This window comes from Wyeomyia smithii, chromosome 2 (assembly GCF_029784165.1).
Source record: "Wyeomyia smithii strain HCP4-BCI-WySm-NY-G18 chromosome 2, ASM2978416v1, whole genome shotgun sequence".
Classification (NCBI taxonomy): domain Eukaryota; kingdom Metazoa; phylum Arthropoda; class Insecta; order Diptera; family Culicidae; genus Wyeomyia; species Wyeomyia smithii.
The window spans coordinates 263683505-263701187 of NC_073695.1; the positions used below are offsets into that span (position 1 = coordinate 263683505).

General features: G+C 39.0%; 1 protein-coding gene across 9 annotated transcripts in view; it reads right to left on the reverse strand.

The window, feature by feature from the left end:
- LOC129724144 (uncharacterized) overlaps window positions 1-17683 on the reverse strand; it is a 292991-nt gene that overhangs the window by 156744 nt on the left and 118564 nt on the right. For 6 of the 9 annotated variants that reach the window (XM_055678798.1, XM_055678795.1, XM_055678794.1 and 3 more), the window contains exons 4-5: window positions 3826-4007; window positions 3612-3756 (exon numbers count right to left, since the gene is read on the reverse strand). In XM_055678798.1, coding sequence (XP_055534773.1) covers window positions 3612-3756; window positions 3826-4007 — 327 coding nt within the window. The remainder of the gene's footprint in view (window positions 1-3611; window positions 3757-3825; window positions 4008-17683) is intronic. The other 3 variants (XM_055678799.1, XM_055678801.1, XM_055678797.1) reach the window with 2 other exon arrangements.

A 17683-nucleotide genomic window follows, 5' to 3' on the forward strand; every position in this document is an offset into this window, starting at 1 on the left:
AGTTTCGAAGGCATGTGAATAAAATAGATGTGAAGAATAAAAAAAAAATCGAATGCAAAAATAATTGATAAAAAACAAAAAAATTGGAAAGCGAAAACCAACAAAACTGTGAAAAGGAAAAATGCTAAGAAGAGAAAAAAATGAACATAGAGCAGGTTAAAAAAAAAAATTTTTAGGAAAAAACATTTAAAGTAAAAGGAAGCTCGAAGAGTAAACCGATGAAGAGATAAATAATACGTAGATTAAGTTAATTAACAGAATATAACTGACATAAAAAATAACTAAGAAGAAAATAGAAAATGACTAGATAGAAGATAAAAAAGGGAAACGAAAAACTATGCAATAAAAAGAAAATGAAGGTTAGATAAAGCCTTCAGTTCGGAGAAACAAGGAAATAAAAAAAATACGACCGAGGAAACAAACCAAAAGAAAAAACACGTGATGAACAAAAAAAAGATGTGAAACAATTGAGGAAAAAAGCGAGAGGTGAGAGAAAAACGAATGAAAAAGGAGAAGATCAGGAAAAACAATAGATTGGGTAGGTAAGAATAGGTAAAGATATAGGAGTTTAAAGAAAGTGGAAAACAAAACGGATTTGGGATGACAAAGAAATTATTAGGACAAGAAATCAATTTGAAATCAAGACAAAATGGGGAAAAAAATCATCAAAATGTTCGGAAGAAAAAGAACACTATTAGGCTCAGCTCAGCGAGTTCACGTTAGTTGTTAATAGATGGCGTCATCAGGTAGTGATGGTCGATTTTGATATATCTGAAACGTGATGAATCAAGCTGAGACATATTCTAAACAAATTGCTCTGACATGTTGTTGACTTCATTGTGGTATCATATTTTTTAGTTCCAAAAAATATCTGGTTTTGTCCCAAATTATCGTCATTTGCGGGAAGTGTTGTTTGTCCTATTTCATTCAAAGAAAGTGGTGACTGAAGCGCATCAAGAGTTGAAAAAAGAAACTAAATTGCTGCTTTAAGTGAAACAACCTGCCGCGATTGATTCTGTCGCTTTCAAGACGGCGGTTCCGATGTGGACGACTGTCCGCATGAAAAAAGACATTGAATTGGAGGAATTGCTCGACGAGGATCCATGTCAAACGCAGGAACAGCTCGCTTCGATATTAGATATTACCCTACAAGCCATTTTCAAGCGATTGCATGCTTTGGGAATTACTCAAAAACGAGAAACTTGGGTTATTTACGATTTGAAGCCAAGAGACATTGAGCGTCGGTTTTCGCCTATAAACAATTGCTTCAGCGACAAAAAAGATTTTCTTCGTCGCATCGTTACAAGTGATGAAAAATAAATTTATTACTGGAGCCCAAAGAAAAGAAAGTCATAGAAACTACCCGGTCATGTTTCTACGACGTCGGCTCGGCCTAACATACACGCTGCAAATGACAACGCCCGGCTTCATACTGCCAAAAATGTTGAATTTTTGAATAAAACGCTCAAATGGGAAGTCGTAACAATTGTTCGTTTTTTAAAAGAAAAAAAATGAAAAGAAAGAGTTTAAGTATATTTTCTAAGTGTTCTGATAGAATTTCATACATTCTAGTTATAGTTTTCACTTTACATTGATTTTTTAAAATTACTTTTTGTATTCATTTCATCGAGAAAAAAATTAAGATGAAGAGTAAAGTTGAAAAAAAACATAAATTTATTCTTGGTTGTGCTGTCTTTTGGCTTTTTCTACTTAGCGTAAAATGTAAGTAACTAAACACAACTACAGGTATGACTATTTTACGCTTTATACTATGTTACTAACATATTACGCTAAATACAGTTTCCCTTTGAAAAAGGCCTCCAAAACTGCCGAAACGTCGGGCAATTAGACTAGATTGTCGTGTATTTCTTTCAGAAGACTAAGAAAGCCAAAAGACAGAACAACCATTGAAAAAAATTAAAATTATTATGAACGTTACAGAGAGTGAAAAGAGAAAAATTGTCTAGTAAAGCCAAACAAATTGGGGAGAGAGAAAAAAATGTTTTATTTGATTTCACTTCTCGCTAGGAAAAAGTAGATAAAATTGAAATTAAAATAGGAAAAAAAATGAGAATATGAAAAGATAAAAAGAGAATAACAGTTGAAAATGTAGAATGATTGGGACGGAAAATAGTTTGGAAAGAAAAAAAATATGAAAACCTAATTTAAGAGAAGATTTTAAAAAGTAAAATGAACGACAAAACACATTCTCTTAAAAAAATTAAAAGAGAAAAATATTATGGAGCGAGAAAAGATTGAAAAGAGGACGCAAGAATTTGAAGAGAGTAAAACATTAGAAAATAAAAATAATGAAAACCAAATAAAAGAAACAAAGTAGCAAAAAGGAAAAAAATTATGGTGCAATAGTATAAGTATTGAGAAAAGGTTAAAAAAAGTACAGTGATTGAAATTCCATTAAATAAAAAATTTATTAAAATAATATATTAAAATGGTTAAAAAGAAGTTACTAACGAGCGATTAAATATGCGAGAAAAAAAGAAAACGAGAAAACAATGCTGAAGGCAAAAACTAGAGCTCAGGTCGAAAAAGTGTAAACAAATAATACAGATTTAAACATAAAATACGATATTGGAGAGAGATAAATTTTAAACGTAAAATAGCAACGTAGAAAGTTTCATGTTGCAATAGGAGAGATAGAAATGATGTGTGAAAAGGGAGATAACAATTAGAAAAAAATAAATCGTAAAAGGAAATGATAGAGTTAAACTGAAAAGTGGCGGAACTATAACGTTTAACATATTATTGTGATTGCATACACCTTCATTGAATTTTAAGCCAAAAACACCCTTTTGGCACATAGTATCCAAACTAAACACATAATATTGCTCCAGCAATGCCAGTTGAACCGTATTGCCTAGAATCGTTTGTGTCACATTAAAGTATCTAAGCATAGTTGAACCAAACCAATCAACTTCCGTTTTTTTTTCCTTCAACGCTGGCTGTTTGCCATCCGTGGCTCTTTTTCTACAAATCTAGAAAGCATCTCACAGTGCAAGAACAAACAGACCTAGTACCAAGGGAATAGAAAATCGAATTTCCGAAATGAAAATTTCACTCTTTCATCACCGGGCGGCTGCCTGGAGGCTACGGATTGTCAGTCGCACTCTCGTCTGGTGCACTTAGGCAGGGGTAAAAAAAACAACGACTGCTGTGAAGCTCATCTGAATCAGATTCGATTCGACTGATGGAACCAGAATCTCGTACGAGCAGAAATGGGCAAATCATCATCGTGTTCCTGCCAGCTTTATTCGATCCCAATCGTGTACACCCAAAACTTCCACCGTAAGCAATGCAAATTGTCACCGTAGACGATAAAATCGCGATCTTTTGTGTGCAAACAAATTCTTCTTTTGAAAGCTGAAAAAGCTCTCTGGTGAATTGCACCGTTCGATAAGGGGCAAAACAAATAGAAAATTTCCCATTCCCCTCAGCGGTTGATTAGTAGTGAATACGGTTGAATAAGAACGGACAAACACATCTGCTTAGAAAGCATTCCCTCGCTATTATGTGTGCTGCTTTTGTGTACGAGTGCAATGAAAAATGAAATTTGAAAATAATCGCCACCCCATCCGGTGACGCTTGGTACTCACACTCACCTGAATCCTTGCCTCCTTTGACACAGATGCCAAACCCGTGGCTGGCATCGGTTTGCTGATCGCGGGACATATTCACGGTCCGCGTAGTCAGCGTGTGAATGTTCGGTATGCTTCGATCCCGTTCCCGATCTCGATAGATCTGTAAGAAGTGAGAAAATAATAAGGTTAGTTATGCCTAAGGCCCGTCGGTAATAACGATACTACTTACCTGGTGGGTCGTAGAAGGCGGACTGCTGGCAGGACTGCGACGGCCTCGGTCTCGCGTGCCATTACTATGATAACTAGTAGGAACTGAAGAAGATGAACTTGTTGTGTTAAACATTCTAAGGACCTGCTCTGGCGAGATAGGCCGCTTCTTACCATTATGTCTGGTAGAATTTGGAACTGTACCTGAGGGTTTTACGAGAAACAAAAGGGGGTTTCCAACGGTGGGGATAAGGGACGAGGATTTTCGGAACAGGGATTCCGGGTGCAGGGTGGCGATGATTGAGAATTCATCGGTGGTTAGCGGGTTGATGGAAGTGACAAAGAGAAAGAAGAAGAAGAAGAAAAGGCGGAAAAATTGCGAGATTGAAATTACGCGTTCTTTAATCTGCTGCAAAAATCGTTCAAAATGTCCTAAGAACTGGATAACGGACGGACAGAGATAGAGAAAGAAAGGCGGGTATCTCATCATCATCATCATCATCATCATCATCAGTATGATCTAGAATTACAACTCTTGGATTGGTTCTGAAGTCAGGAGGTACGGGAAAAGAAAAGAATCAACAATACATACATAATTACACCATCGAACGGTTCAGGCGCTAGGCTACGTCACTGTAAAATACATCACTAGAAAACACGTTTCGCTTCGGTTAGGAAAAACGGCATTCGCGAAAGGGAAATCCGCGCACAAATCGAATAACACTATTCTGGCTAGAGCAACATCGAATACATACGAAGAATATGGGGATAGAAAAGTACGAAGATTACATTTGTTGTGTATAGTTTTCGAGTGTTTAGTGTTTTTTGAGGGGGGTTAACAAGGGGGATTTGGATCATTAGGGATATTCTATTACACTAATCTTAATTGGGTTAGTTTCTCCGTTTGATCTCCCGGGAAGTTGAACAAGACATAATGGCAAGCAGAAGAGTCTGTGGGACCAGATTTTTGTTATTATTACTATTTAAAGAGAATACAAAGTGTGGGTTTTTTTTAGCAAAAGGGAAATCGCTGAGAGTCAGCCACTACTTTATTTGCGCTACATTCTAGGCAGGGAAGAGAGCTAACAGAACTAACAGTGACTACGACTGCCGTTAGATGCAAGTGTGATCTCGATCACCGGTAAGTGTCACTCAGTGCCTGTAACGGCAGATGGAAATGTAAATGGACAGACAGACAGGAGATCGTTGAAGAACTGTCACATGGTTGTAAGAGATTTAGCACTAGAGTAACGCTAAACAGGGGGTGATTACTAGCAAACGTACTTATTAATTGTTCAGATCACGATGCTAGCAAGTGAATGGAACTAGTGTGCGTGTTTATGTAACAGTGTGTTCTAGGAGGGTTTTGTTATGCGTGTGTATGTATGTGTGTGAAGGAGGTCAGCTGTACTATAGTGTGAGAAGCGCCGCTACACGACATCAACGATTTTTCGATAGAGAACACAGAAATGACACGAAACACAGGATACGACATGCTGCAGAAAGACGCATCTGTAGAGGGATTGTTACGGAATCTGTAATTCGTGGAAAACTTGAATATAAGTAACATATTTAATAATTTTGCAAATCTATACTTGAACTCAGTTAGCGCATTTTTATTTCATCATTTTCCCGCAATAGTACTTAGGAATTTGACTATGTATCGAATAATATTTGTTACGTATGCTATATCATTTTATCCACTAGCTAGACCCATCGACTTTATTAACCGATATTTTTGAAGGTAAGATAGACATTAACTGAACTGTTTATGGTGATGTATGCAAACACTGTTCATTTGACGGGTCAAATGATAACTGAAATGTTGGAATTTTTGTATACTGTAATAAAAAAAGTTGGATGTAAAAATTAAGAAAAACTGATTTATTTTTCATGAAGGTACATTCATCATCAACGAAAAAATTGATGAGCATTTGAAAAAGTCCCATAATCGGCTTTCCGACGAAACTTTCTCATGATGCCGAAACAGGAGCGGTGGCCTTCGCGTTGACTTTTCGAATGCATCTCTCGATTTCATCAATCAACTGTTCGCGGGTTCTTTGCTCATCAGTTATTTTTGCGCTTCAAGGAACCCAACGAAATCTTCGATTGGGTGACGCTAAGGCAGATTTGTTGGGTTGCGTATTTTGGGTACAAATTGGGTCGAGTGATGTGATGATGCTTTCTGGCCAAAACACATTTTTTCGGAATGGTGTTATATAAGAAATGGCAACATTCTGTGCCGAACACGCATCAGTACTGGACGTGTTTGGTGATCGGTCCGATAGAGTATAAAACAAAAGACGTGTGAACAAGTGTTGGCATTGTTTGCCTGGTCGAGTGAAATAAATCCGGGTTCAAGGTCGTTCCTTTGTGCAACTGTTTCGCATCGTGACTGCCAGCTGGTGCGTAAGCCGATTTGGCTGCTGGCTGGATTGTGCTACAGCAGTGGACGAGACACAAACGAGGAAAAAGAAGAAGCCATCAGTGTCAGCGAGTCGTATCGCTGTGTGGAGTGATCTCACACCTGGCTCGCTGCTGGTGGCTGTTTGGTGCTGCTGTATTGGTGCTGCTGGCTGTAACGGCTGCTACTTCGAACGATCGGACAACCAACCTTACTGGAAGGGAGAAATAAAAAGGTACGTGTTCTTGTCAGCGCTAGTGCGCTAAACATAGCGCGATGGATGTAGATCCCTCGCCTCCCGCGCCACCATCCCCGAACCCCTCTGACCCTGACCCTTCTGTTACCCCCTCCCCTGTTCATTCTTCAGTCCCCCCTCGCCCCAGGCTTTACCCAGACGGAGCCCAGGGCAGCTATACTGTTTATTTTCGGCCAAAGGCAGGACCGAAATCGAAAAAGTTGAACCTCTTGCAGATTTCTAAAGACCTGACGAAGGAGTACAAGGGCGTGACCGAAATTTCCAAGGTCCGGCCTAACAAGCTCCGTGTCGTGGTCGGTAACCTGAAAGAGGCCAACGATATAGCTTGCTCTGAGCTCTTCACACGCGAGTATCGCGTTTACATACCCGCACGAGACGTGGAGATCGACGGTGTCATAACCGATTCGAGTCTGTCCGTCGAGTGTATACTGCAAAGTGCCAAAGGGTGCTTTAAGAACAAAACGTGTCCCGAAGTAAAGGTGCTCGACTGCAAGCAATTGCGGTCAGCATCGATCATCGGTGGCAAAACAGTATACACTCCGTCAGACTCGTTTCGAGTTACGTTCGCCGGGTCTGCACTACCAAGCCACGTCTCGATCCACCGGGTTCGTCTCCCTGTGAGGCTCTACGTGCCCCGCGTCATGAACTGCCTGAATTGCAAGCAGTTAGGCCATACAGCCGCCTACTGCTGCAATAAGGCACGTTGTGGCAAGTGTGGGGAGTCTCATGCGGAAGATTCTTGCAGTGTTAACGCTGAAAAGTGTATTCACTGCGGAGAAAATCTGCATGAGCTCTCGACATGTGCGGTGTACATGCAGCGCAGGGATAAAATAAAACGGTCTCTCAAAGAGCGTTCAAAGCGTTCCTACGCTGACATGCTGAAGAAGACCGTTACCACTTCTCCCGTTACTTCGAACCCCTTCGATCTGTTGCCCTCTGAGGAAACCGATTCTGACGATTCACCAGCGGGAGCGTCTTACGCCAATCCTGGGGAGTCTAGAAAGAGGAAAAATATTTCCTCTCCTAAACTTCCCAGAAAAGGTCCTAAGATTTCTCAAAGTGAAATGAAAGTTACAAACAAACCAAACAGTGCTGCGGAAAAACCGAAGCAAACTCCTCCTGGGCTGGCAAATTTAAAGTCCCAGAAGGAGTTCCCAGCACTGCCAGGAACATCTAAAACCCCAGTTGCTCCTTTTACACTCCCAGTTGATGAAACAAACTCTGGATTAGTGAAATTTTCTGACATTGTGGACTGGATTTTTGAAACTTTCAATGTACCCGATCCAATTAAAATTTTTCTTACAGCATTCCTCCCAACAGTTAGATCATTTTTGAAGCAGTTGACTGCCCAATGGCCTCTCCTTGCAGCGATTGTATCCTTCGATGCCTAATTCAACTGCGTATATGAAGGATTCTATCTCTGTCTTACAGTGGAATTGTAGAAGTATTTTACCAAAAATTGATTCGTTTAAAGTTTTGATAAATAAAAACAAATGCGATGCATTTTCCCTTTGTGAAACTTGGCTTACTTCAAATATTGATCTCAACTTCCATGATTTTAATATTATTCGCCTTGATCGAGACACCCCATATGGAGGAGTACTTTTAGGGATTAAAAAGTGCTATTCTTTCTATCGTATTAACCTCCCCTCGATTCCAGGCATCGAAGTTGTCGCATGTCAAATGACAATACAAGGTAAAGAGCTTTGTATTGCCTCAATATATATTCCCCCCAGAGCACAGGTTGGGCAACGGCTGCTCTTTGATTTAATAGAACTTCTTCCCTCGCCACGTTTGATTTTGGGAGACTTCAACTCTCATGGCGTGGCTTGGGGTTCCCCATACAATGATAACCGCTCCTCTTTAATCTATAACCTTTGCGATGACTTCGACATGACTATTTTAAACAACGGTGAAATGACACGTATCCCGAAACCTCCAGCGCGCCCAAGCGCTTTGGATCTATCCTTATGTTCGACGTCGCTACGGTTGGATTGCACATGGAAGGTAAACCTCGATCCTCACGGTAGCGACCATCTGCCTATTCTTATTTCAATTACTAACGGGTCAACTCGCATGCGACCAATTGACATTCCGTATGACCTCACACGAAATGTCGATTGGAAGTTATACGAGGAAATGATTTCAAAAGCGGTCGAGTCGATTCAACATCATTCACCACTTGAAGAATACAACCTCCTCGCGGGCTTGATTCTCGACGCCGCGTTGCAAGCCCAAACGAAGAAATATCCCGGCGTAACGATCAAAGAACGGCCTCCCACTCCGTGGTGGGACCAAGAGTGCTCCGATGTCTACACGCAAAGATCCGACGCGTTTAAGGCCTACCAGACGGGAGGTATACCTGGCGACTATTTACGGTATTCGGAGCTTGATACCAAGCTTAAAAGCTTGGCTAAAGCAAAGAAACGTGGATATTGGCGTCGGTTCGTGAACGAGACGTCGAGGGAGACATCGATGAGCACTCTTTGGAACACAGCCCGAAGAATGCGGAATCGCGTAACGGTCAACGAAAGCGAGGAGTCTTCAAGTAGGTGGATATTTGATTTTGCCAGGAAAGTATGTCCGGACTCTGTTCCTGAGCAAAATATTGTTCGCGATGCGTCTCCGGGCCACGACGCGATAGAATCACCTTTTACGATGGCAGAACTTTCAGTTGCCCTCCTGTCCTGTAACAATAACGCGCCTGGGTTAGATAGAATCAAATTCAACTTGTTGAAGAATCTACCCGGCAATGCCAAGAGGCGCTTGTTGAACTTGTTCAATAAGTTCCTGGAGCAAAACATTGTACCGCAGGATTGGAGGCAAGTGAAGGTGATCGCCATCCAAAAACCAGGGAAACCAGCTTCTAATCACAACTCTTATAGGCCGATTGCAATGCTATCCTGTATCCGGAAATTGATGGAAAAAATGATTCTCCGTCGTTTAGACCACTGGGTCGAATCAAATGGTCTACTATCAGAAACTCAATTTGGCTTCCGCCGTGCCAAAGGGACGAATGATTGTCTTGCGTTGCTTTCAACAGATATTCAGCTGGCGTATGCTCGTAAAGAACAAATGGCGTCTGCGTTCTTGGACATTAAGGGGGCTTTTGATTCCGTCTCTATTGACATTCTTTCGGGTAAACTTCACCGACAAGGATTTTCTCCAATTTTGAACAATTTTTTGCACAATTTGTTGTCCGAAAAGCACATGCATTTTACGCATGGCGATTTGGCAACTTTTCGCATTAGCTACATGGGTCTTCCCCAGGGCTCATGTTTAAGCCCCCTTCTTTACAACTTTTATGTAAATGACATCGACGAATGTCTGGCAAATTCATGCACGATAAGACAACTTGCAGACGACAGTGTAATCTCTGTTACAGGAGCCAAAGCTGCCGATTTGCAAGGACCATTGCAAGATACCTTGGACAATTTGTCTGCTTGGGCTTTACAGCTAGGTATCGAATTCTCTCCGGAGAAGACTGAGATAGTAGTTTTTTCTAGGAAGCATGAACCTGCTCAGCTTCAAACACAATTAATGGGTAAAACGATTTCTCAGGTTTTGGTACAAAAATATCTTGGTGTCTGGTTCGACTCTAAAGGCACCTGGGGTTGTCACGTGAGGTATCTGATGAAAAAATGTCAACAAAGAGTGAATTTTCTTCGTACAATAACCGGACAATGGTGGGGAGCCCATCCAGGAGACCTTATAAGGCTTTACCAAACAACGATATTGTCTGTTATTGAATACGGGTGTTTCTGCTTCCGCTCCGCAGCAAACACACATTTGATCAAACTGGAGCGAATACAATATCGTTGTTTGCGTATCGCCTTAGGTTGCATGCAGTCGACCCATACGATGAGTTTGGAGGTTTTAGCTGGAGTACTACCATTGAAAAACCGCTTCTGGAGCCTGTCTTCTCGTATTCTAATCAAATGTGAGGTCTTGAACCGTCCCGTGATTGAAAATTTTGAAAGGTTAATCGAACTTAATTCTCAAACCCGTTTTATGACATTGTATTTCAATCACATGTCCCAAAATATTAACCCTTCTTCGAATATTCCAAATCGTGTCGACTTATCAAATACTTCTGATTCTACTGTGTTTTTCGATACATCCATGATAGAAGAAACTCGTGGAATCCCGGATCATTTACGCGTGCAGCAGATCCCTAAAATTTTTTCCAATAAATATCGAAACATCAACTGCGACAATATGTACTACACTGACGGATCACTTCTTGATGGGTCCACTGGCTTCGGTATCTTCAATAACAATTTAACCGTCTCCCATAAGCTCGATAATCCTGCTTCTGTTTACGTCGCAGAATTAGCTGCAATTCAGTACACCCTAGGGATTATCGAAAAAATGCCCACGGACCATTATTTCATCTTTACGGACAGTCTCAGTTCCATTGAGGCTCTCCGATCGATGAAAGATGTTAAGCACTCTCCGTATTTCCTGGGGAAAATACGGGAACATCTGAGTGCTTTATCCGAAAAATCTACTCAGATTACCTTAGCGTGGGTCCCTTCTCACTGCTCGATACCGGGTAATGAGAAAGCGGACTCTTTGGCTAAGGTGGGCGCAACAAACGGTGATATTTATGAAAGACCAATTGCCTTTAAAGAATTTTTCGCACTTGTACGTCAGAATACGATCATCAGTTGGCAAAATGCTTGGACCAGAGGGGAATTGGGAAGGTGGTTACATTCCATAATCCCCAAAGTATCGACGTACCCGTGGTTCAAGGGGTTGGATGTAGGTCGGGATTTCATTTGCGTGATGTCCCGGCTTATGTCCAATCACTATAGATTTGACGCGCTCCTCCGTCGTGTTGGGCTCGGGGAAAGTGGTATCTGTGCCTGTGGTGAAGGTTATCACGACATAGAGCATGTGGTTTGGTCATGCCCTGTACACCGTGACGCCAGGTCTAAATTAATAGCTTCCCTGCAGGCCGAGGGTAGACAGCCGGCTGTTCCTGTTCGTGATGTCTTGGCGAGCCGTGACCTATCCTACATGTCCCTTATATACGTTTTCCTGAAATCCATCCACGCCCCAGTCTAGTCCCGTTCCCCTCCGTCTACACCCAACAAAACGACAAGAACACGTTTGAACCTTAAGCACAAAACCAGCAACCAGACCCCGCACAACAGAACCAGGACCCAAGGACTACGAGCCTCTGTCCCAACTCACGACATCGTGGCTCAGCAGAACGAATCCATACATGCCATTCGACGATTATCAGACGACCATTGAACAACAAAACACTGATTGGAAATCCCATGCTAGTTTTAAGTTAGACTTAATTTCAGCTCGTAGTCGGCAGCGAGGATAAAAAATTTGCTTTAGTTTTTAAGTCATCAGATATAATTGGCGCCGTTAAACATTAAATTGTATTTGTGCCGTGTCAAATAAATGTTATGTGAAGAAAAAAAAAAAAAGAAATGGCATGAATTTATGTTTTTTTTTAAACATTCGTTTTGGTACATATCCTGATTGTTAGCCAAACAGTTGGAATTGAACCTCAATTTAGATAAGAAAAACGACGTTCTTTTTTATCCGTTACTTGGGCCGGTCTTCCTTTACTTTCCTGGCGAATTATTATTGTGGTTTGCAGGATATTATACACAGTCGAAACTGAAAGAATTTCGCTCATAAGATGGTTCACCGTAAACTTTTTGCCGAAATTTTTGTGCAGTGCATTTAGAACTGTACAAAAAACTTGCACAATGTTTCTTGTTTCGACGCCATTTTTACCAGAGTTTTGCACCCAAAAATAGAACAAAAAATACTAGCGTGAAGAGGAGAAATAGAAAGCTTACGTATATATGCTCTCATTTCTTTCTGAGCGTCCAAAAATAATCCAAAATCTTATTGATGTCTTCACCTATGAAATGGGCAAATCAAATGTTTTTTCCTTAATATTTTTGATTTGCCAGACACATTATTATTTACTATAATACTGCCATAAATATTATACTTTTCTCCACAATTCCTGTCACATGACCCAAATGTTATAACTATACCAAAACAAGGAGAAAGTATGTGAAGCGTCACAAAGCAATATTTCGAATGTTGAAAGGGTAAAAAACATCACATTCCACATGCAGTTGGTTTGCACCGTCATGAAAGGTTTATATTCATGAGTTGGAAGAGACTTGTGATTCAGCTGTTTTTCTTCATTTTTTCCTAGACATTTCTTTCATCTGCAAATTCGGATTCCAAAAATTTTCGATTCGGATGTTCTCCTCAAGATTTTAGTCTTACAATAAAACATTTTGGGTTGTGAAATGCAAATTTAACGCTCAGGTTCAGTGTTTCGCAACTCCCGTTTCTTATATAGGTCAAAATTTTTCAATCATTTTCCCTTGAAAAACTTCTTCTTCAACAAAAGAATAGTGAATATATAAAATTTGTGTAGTTTCATAAAGTTTTTTTTCTCTGCGCGCAAATTTTTTCTTGTTATTTTGAAAGCAATAACTAAAAATTCTGCCTTTTGTAATAGGTTTGTTACTTGAAAAGCAATAACATTCTTCTCCAGTCAACAAATACACATACTATCATGTGTTTTGATTATGTTACGAGATCACCTTTACAACCAAAACACGCAAAATTTTTACTTATGCCTTTGAAGCAATAACAAAAAAGCCTTTCTCCTTCGATCCTATAATTTGTTAAAATAGATTTTCTCCAACACTTAAAAAATACACCTTGATTATTTCTGCTGGATTTGTTATTCATTCTAAACAACAAATTTTTGGTAGCCAACAGCACAACTATACCGAACATGTAAAATTTAACATATCATCGGCTTCGTGCAACACTGGCACAACTCAAAATTTTGCATTTTTGAGTTTTTGAAGGCAAACGATGCCAAATACAGTTAAGTTTCATCACACGAAATCCCATTTCGAAAATCACAAAAATTCCAGAGTTATGAGTAAAAGTGCTTGCTGCACAAATCGAAATTTCTCCATAAAGTTAGTAAAAATAAGGTTTTTTGGACAACGTGAGCACGTAATATGAGCATGATAGACCCAAAGTTGTTTAATAAGGATTGGTAATCTTAAACTTCACAGTTTTCTTGAACATCGAAGAATGAATTTTTGACGCAAATTTTCTAACGCGTTTTTCTCGAAACTATGTTTTTTGAGTTGTGCCAGTGTTGCACGAAACCGACGATATGAATATAAATTAACACATATACATGAAAATAACATTAAATTCTTTCAACTATATGATGCGATTTTGTTTTTGATTGTGGTATAATCGATCTGTACTCATATACTGCCTATAAATATTCAGATTCTTTAAGTCAACGTTAGTCGGTAGATTACAAATAATGTATAATTGAATGTTGTTTCTTATACATTTATTTAAATGATCTTATCAGTGAAATTGAAATTCTTTAACGCAGTTGATATTACTGATCGTTTCTGAGAGGCATCTAATGAATGGCCAAATACCAATCAATATGGGTTCTTGAAACCTGGATTATACCCAGTGGCCAGAATCCGTCCTAAAACCCAATTTTTAATCCAGATGACCACTTCTGGTTGCCTGATAATCATAAAATCATAAAATTGCCGAACTGCCTAATCTGGGTATTTCTATGGCGAAGATGGCGACAGTTTCCAATCAACACCCTAAAGTGACAAATATCATCCAATACGATTTGGGGAAGCGGTATGATACCCGGAGGCCTAGACAGTAGCCTCCGGTTTCTGGAAACCAGTCTTAAAGGGACAAACATTACCCAATGTGAGTTTTCCAGTACTCGGGATGATTCTCAAAGACCAGGAATCAACTTCATACTTCATTTTGAAATCCGTATTTGCGACACCTGTTTTCTTTAAACAAGTCGTGGAACCAATTTATCACATAATGGATAAAATAAAAGTCCGATTACACTGGTCAACACAAATGTTGCCCCAAACTAAGAAAAAATTAGGAATTATAGCTTTTCCTGTGAATTTTTTACATTCTAGGGCAACTATTATGAGCTTTAGAGCAGCATTTTTTCGATTTTGTCAACTTGTTATAAGCAACTAAACCTTCAATTTAAAACTAAGATTGTTGAAATCAGTGATGCCATCTTTGGCAAAACGAGTGAATTTGATAAAGTTTTCTGAACACGTTTCTTTTCATAACCTTCGAACTACATGTTCAATCATCATAAAATTCGTTATTCAGGGGTTTTAAAGACAGCCCGTTCATTTGATACCTATTTTGTTCAAATCGGTTGTTTCTGAGATAATGGAGTTTCATAGCTTTTACATTTTGATACATAACAGACAAAGTTACAGTCCGATTACAATAAAATACAATAGGGTTTTATAAAGCAACTAGACCTTTCTATTGCAACGTATTTTGTGAAAATCGGTCCAGCCATCTCTGAGAAAAGTGGATGAGTTCAAACAGTCTTAGAAACATGTTTCTTGTCATAGTCTGATTTCACATTATTATTCATAATTCAATAGGGTTTTATGGGGCAACAAGACCTTCCATATGACACTAATTTTGTGAAAATCGGTCCAGCCATCTCTGAGAAAAGTGAGTGAGTTTAGACACTGTTTGAAACACGTTTCTTTGCTTAACTTTTGAACCACATGTCCAATCATTATAAAATTATCTCACAAATGGTCCAAAAAACAATCCCATTCTTTTGATACCAATTTTGTTCAAATCGGTTATGCGGTTTCTGAGATATTGATGTTTCGTGATTTTTACATTTTGATACATAACCTCGAAACTAAAAATCCGATTACAATAAAATTCAATAGGGTCTTATGGGGCAACTAGACCTTTCATTTGCAATTAGTTTCATGAAAATCGGTCCAGCCATCTCTGAAAAAATCGAGTGAGATTGGGAGACCGTTACATACATACACACACACATACACACGCACACACACACACACACACACACACACACACACAGAAAATGCTCAGCTCGTCGAATTAGAACGATTGATATACGAGATTCGACCCTTTGGAGCACTTTTATACCTTTCGTTTTTTCAGTGATTGCTATACCTTTCTAGGAGAAGGGCAAAAAGGTTCTCTTTTATAATGATTTCATTACTTAAAAAGTAATAAAATTCATCTACAGTCAACGAACAACATGTTCCATCTCCAATTCATCCGGTGTGGATGTATTAGTTTGTTCATCATAGGGCATTTGCACAGTGCATATGTATTAGTCATCTATTGGGCAGGCAAAAGTGACAGCTCCATATGATTAACATGGACCGGCAAGAGCAATTTAATTTAAATAATTATTTTAGGATATTCATTACGAAAATCACGCAATTAAAACTTATTTCCACAAGCTAACATGTTTGCTTATAACATAAAAAAAATATTTTAAGTATTAAAATTCGGTATGCGGAAAAACTGGGAAAGTTTTGAAGTTGTGACCCAGGCTAACCGAAGTGGCGCGAATATTAAAAATACATTTACCGAAATATATTACATTTTCCGTTGTTACAAAATATATTGCTGATCGAGACGTACATTGTAAATTGCAAAAAGATTTTAAAAAGTTCAGATGAATTTGAAAAGTGTCGGTTAATAAAAAACTAAATTAATCCACCTAGCGGTCAGACTCAGCCTTTCTCATTCAAACTTATTATTTGTAAAAATAAATTTACATGAATGCTTAAATCCAATAAATGTTTATCCACTCTTTGGGTTCTAAAATATTGATGTTGTAATTAAAGTATAAAATATGAAATTTGACGTAATGTTAGTACTTTTTTTTTTATTCTCGCTTATTTTCCGTCGGTCTAGTTCCGCCACTGTTGTGGCCAATCACCGACGCCCAGGGAGGCGACTCCACACCCAGGACCCTAACTCACGACCCGTTTATTAACGGACCGGCGCCAACGGCTTTACTTCCTCATGCGATGGAAGGCGTGATCCCAGAGATTTTTCGCCTCATAAAATCTCCCGGTGTCGGCTAGGATTGAATCTAGACCAGTTGGGTTGGTTGTGAGTGGATCACGCCACCTCACAACCATCGACACCTATGTCGGCGGTGGGATTCGAACCCAGGCGTCGAGCATGGTTGGCGGAGACGTTACCAACCACACTAGGCCCCCGCTCCACCAATGTTAGTACTTAAGAAATAGCGAAATAAAAGCAATGACTCTTAATTTCGAACAATTTAATCACGAGCGATGCCGGGAACGTTCAGATAGTACGATACCACATTTAAATCATGTTGAGTCCATATATATTGATCGAAGCAAGTAAAGTGTTGAATAGTCTTTGAATTTCTGTTCTTTCTAAAACTTTTAAACAGCATATCAAATTGTTATGAAGTTTGTTATTTGTAAGTTTGAGAGATGACTTATTTGTATGACACTAGTTATGTTCAAATAAGTCGTGTAGTACTAGAGATAATAGACTTTCGTTGTTTTACAAATTAAAACATAACGCTTGCTTAAGCTTGATTACAATCAAATGAAAAGGTAACGTATGGGGCAGCCAAACTTTGAAACCACGTGTTCAATCATAATTCATCAGTTAACCCTTAACTAGCCCGTTCATCTGATATCAATATTGTTCAAATCGGTTGTGTAGTTTCTAAGATAATGAAGTTTCGTGATTTTCACATTTCGATACATTACAGACGAAGTTACAGTCCGATTACTGCAAAATTCAATAGGGAGTTATGAGGTAGGTAGACCTTTCATTTGATACTAATTCTGTGGAAATCGGGTCAACCTTCTCTGAGAAATATGAGTGAGTCCAAGTAAGTTGTCTTGGAATATGTTTCTTTTCATAGCTGGATTTCACATTTTTAAACATAACAAGTAATAATCCGTTTGAAAAAAAAAATCATTAGGGTCTTATGGGGCAACAAGACCTTTCATATGACACTAATTTTATAAAAATCGGGCCAGCCATCTCTGAGAAACATGAGTGAGATTAAATAGTCTCCAGAACACGTTTCTTTCCATAACTCCTGAACCACATGTTCAATCTTCATAAAATTCAAAAGTTAGGGGTTTTTATGGTAGCCCGTTCATTTGAAACTAATTTTATTCAAATCAGATGTGTGGTTTCTGAGATATTGATGTTTCGTGATTTTTACACTTTGATACATAACCTCTAAACTAGAAATCAGATTACAATGAAATTCAATAGGGTCTTATAGGGCAACTAGACCTTTCATTTGCAATTAATTTCATTGAAATCTGTTCGGTC